General features: G+C 36.2%; 1 protein-coding gene across 2 annotated transcripts in view; it reads right to left on the bottom strand.

The window, feature by feature from the left end:
* Positions 1 to 2,047: 2,047 nt before the first annotated feature.
* The window catches only part of LOC106320874 (probable leucine-rich repeat receptor-like protein kinase At5g63930), a 5,682-nt gene continuing 4,430 nt past the window's right edge, over positions 2,048 to 3,299 (bottom strand). For both annotated transcript variants that reach the window (XM_013759228.1, XM_013759233.1), the window contains one exon: positions 2,048 to 2,560. In XM_013759228.1, coding sequence (XP_013614682.1) covers positions 2,211 to 2,560 — 350 coding nt within the window. In that variant the 3' untranslated portion in view covers positions 2,048 to 2,210. The remainder of the gene's footprint in view (positions 2,561 to 3,299) is intronic.

Genomic DNA, 3,299 nt, shown 5'->3' on the forward strand with positions numbered 1-3,299 from the left:
GACAGACTTCTGATCATCAGGCTCAAGCACCAACTGGTCAGCCTAATCCTCCCAATGACAGACTTCTGATCATCAGGCTCAAGCACCAACTGGTCAGCCTAATCCTCCCAATGACAGACTTCTGATCATCAGGCTCAAGCACCAACTGGTCAGCCTAATCCTCCCAATGACAGACTTCTGATCATCAGGCTCAAGCACCAACTGGTCAGCCTAATCCTCCCAATGACAGACTTCTGATCATCAGGCTCAAGCACCAACTGGTCAGCCTAATCCTCCCAATGACAGACTTCTGATCATCAGGCTCAAGCACCAACTGGTCAGCCTAATCCTCCCAATGGCATTTAGAAGTTGGTACTTTATCTTATAACCTCTTTTGTAACAAGGTCTTTTGTAACAAGGTCTTTTGATAGTCTTCTTAGACTCAAAACTTTTAACCTTGTCTTATGTAACTTTTTATGAATGTTGAACCTTGACTATCTTGTATATTAAGCTCTGTGTTTATTGAATGTGCAATTTTAATAATTTGAATGAATCTCTAATATAAAAATTGGCTAATTAAAACTAATCAAACCGAATGTTTTTCAAAACAGTGGATACTATAAATGTTGAATCTTAGTAGCTAAATCGTGGCTATAATAGCCACTGAAAAACAGTTTTAAACCGTGGCTAATCGTGCCACGTCGAATAAGTGGCAGTATCGTGGCTATTATAGCCACTAGCAATAGCCACGTCTTAATGTTATATCGGGGCTATTATAGCCACGAAAACGCGCGTGGTAATAACGTGGCTACTAGCCACGAAAAGCCACGCTTATTTCTAGCCACGAGGCTATAGCCATGCTACTTTTCGGATATCTAAGTGTGGCTGATTTCTTTTATAGCCACGATAATTTGCTCTATAGCCACAACTTTGTAGTGGCTATGCGTTGGATTTTTACTAGTGTCATACAGCGATTGGTAATTGGATTCGATGTTTTAGACAAAGATAAATTTATTTTATTTCCAGCAGAAGCATAATCTTCAAGCCAGTTATAGAATAAAATTTGTACCTTCTGTTTTTGAAGATAATTGTAAAATTTATCTTGAATGTTATTTCTATCTTTTAAAAAGTTTTTGAAGAACCAGTCTTTTTTTACTGTTATTTTTAGAATAGAAATCACCTCTCAAAATTTTTTTGTCAATCGAAAATTCTTTTTTTAAGACATTTAATTCATTTAACATGTTGTCTCTGATAGCTGAAAAGGTTGGACTCATTGGCTCGGATTTTGTAATAAATTCATTTTGTGAAAGATTGTTTTCTACAAAGTAAACCGGTTTGGAATTTGTGATTGAAAATTAACATTTCTTAAAATAGAATTTGAAATATCCGAGATTTGAAAATCGAGGACGAAACTTCATACTCTTTTCTTCTCTAGGAAAATCTTGACCTAATTGTGAGACTCTTCCTAAATGAATAGTTTCTGGGTTAGAAGATCCAAACAAATATTCATCAATCCTGTCTTGGCTATTTCAAACAAATGACAGTTTTATCTTTCCATCATGAAATTGTTTAATATGTTTTAAACGTACGTATTTGGTTCTACATATTTTTGGAGTGCATGTAGTTTTGGTTGGACAGTTCCTTCGAGGACCCATTTGTTTCAAAGATTTATATCTTTTCATTGGATGGATCTTAGAATAACGGATTGGAGTTGGATCTTGAAAGATCAGTTTGAAGTAACAGGTCTCTCCTTTTTTACTGGAAAGTTTTACCTTTGAAGAAAAAACATTTGCATAGCTTTGTAACAAACTCAAAAGATAAAAGCAATTGGATTGATCCTTCAATCATTTCATACTTATGCGTTTTAGTTGTAACACCAAAGATTTAAAATATTTTTGTCATTTAGAAAAACCGTAAAGTTTGGATAGAGATCAAAAGAAATCGGTCCATCAATAGGTGCTATCTCCAAAAAATGCTATCAAGAAATTTGTAGAGATAGCATATTGGATTGCATTATCTGTCAAATCTTCGGTCATTTGATACCAGCCAAAACTATATACATAGGTAATGGTGGAATCCTAGAATCCACGAAGGGGTATATCTTTAGATATAGCTGTGTATAGAATTTACAATAGTTATCCGGCATGATTACATAGAAAAAATACCTCAGGTGAAAAGAAGTTACAATAACAATGTATTGGCAGTATTGCATCATGATGTAGTAATCTGTGTCAATCTGTATCCGTGTGTTCGTCTCCTTCCTGTCTATCTGACTCAATAAGCATGAGGACAACTTGTCGCATCGATGGCCTCGCGACGGGAGACACACTCGTGCAAAGCAATGCTATCTTCAACACATTGAGCATATGAGAGACGATTCTCTCGTCTTCTAGCTTTAACCGAGCATCAAGAACTCCAGAGGACAATGCATCTCTTCTTATGTAACTCCTTACCCAACTCACCACATCCCCACCTTGGTCTATCGGCTGAACCGGTGCTTTTCCGGTTAGCAGCTCCAGTAGAACCACCCCGTAGCTATAGATGTCAGACTTCTCGGTAACTTTCATGGTATATGCATATTCTACAAAGTTAAAAGTTTCCATTAAGTCCCTGTCAATTAGAATAATATATTTGGGTAATTCAGATTTCAGATTTTTAGATTTGCAAAAAATGTCAATTTTGGTCCGGGTTAGTTCGGTTTCAGATTTAAAACCTATAACTTAAATAAAACTATTTTCTGTCAACAACAAAAAAGAATTACTTTTAATTAATAATGTTGTATAAATGCATTTAATATAGAGAAAAAGACAAAAATAACACTAAATCAAGTTTATGTTCCCAAACTAGCACTCAAAGTCAAAAGTCACAAAAATAGCACTTAATGTTTTATCAAAAGTCACAAACTTAGGGTTTAGAGTTAAAGGGTGGGGTTTAGAATTTAGGGTTTAGGGTTTAGGGTTTAGGGCTTAGAGTTTAGGGTTTAGGGTTTAGGGTTTAGGGCTTAGAGTTTAGGGTTTAGGGTTTAGGGTTTAGGGCTTAGAGTTTAGGGTTTAGGGTTTAGGGTTTAGGGCTTAGAGTTTAGGGTTTAGGGTTTAGGGTTTAGGGCTTAGAGTTTAGGGTTTAGGGTTTAGGGTTTAGGGCTTAGAGTTTAGGGTTTAGGGTTTAGGGTTTAGGGCTTAGAGTTTAGGGTTTAGGGTTTAGGGTTTAGGGCTTAGAGTTTAGGGTTTAGGGTTTAGGGTTTAGGGCTTAGAGTTTAGGGTTTAGGGTTTAGGGTTTAGGGCTTAGAGTTTAGGGTTTAGGGTTTAGGGTTTATGGTTTAG

This window comes from Brassica oleracea, chromosome C2, assembly GCF_000695525.1.
Source record: "Brassica oleracea var. oleracea cultivar TO1000 chromosome C2, BOL, whole genome shotgun sequence".
Classification (NCBI taxonomy): Eukaryota; Viridiplantae; Streptophyta; class Magnoliopsida; order Brassicales; family Brassicaceae; genus Brassica; species Brassica oleracea.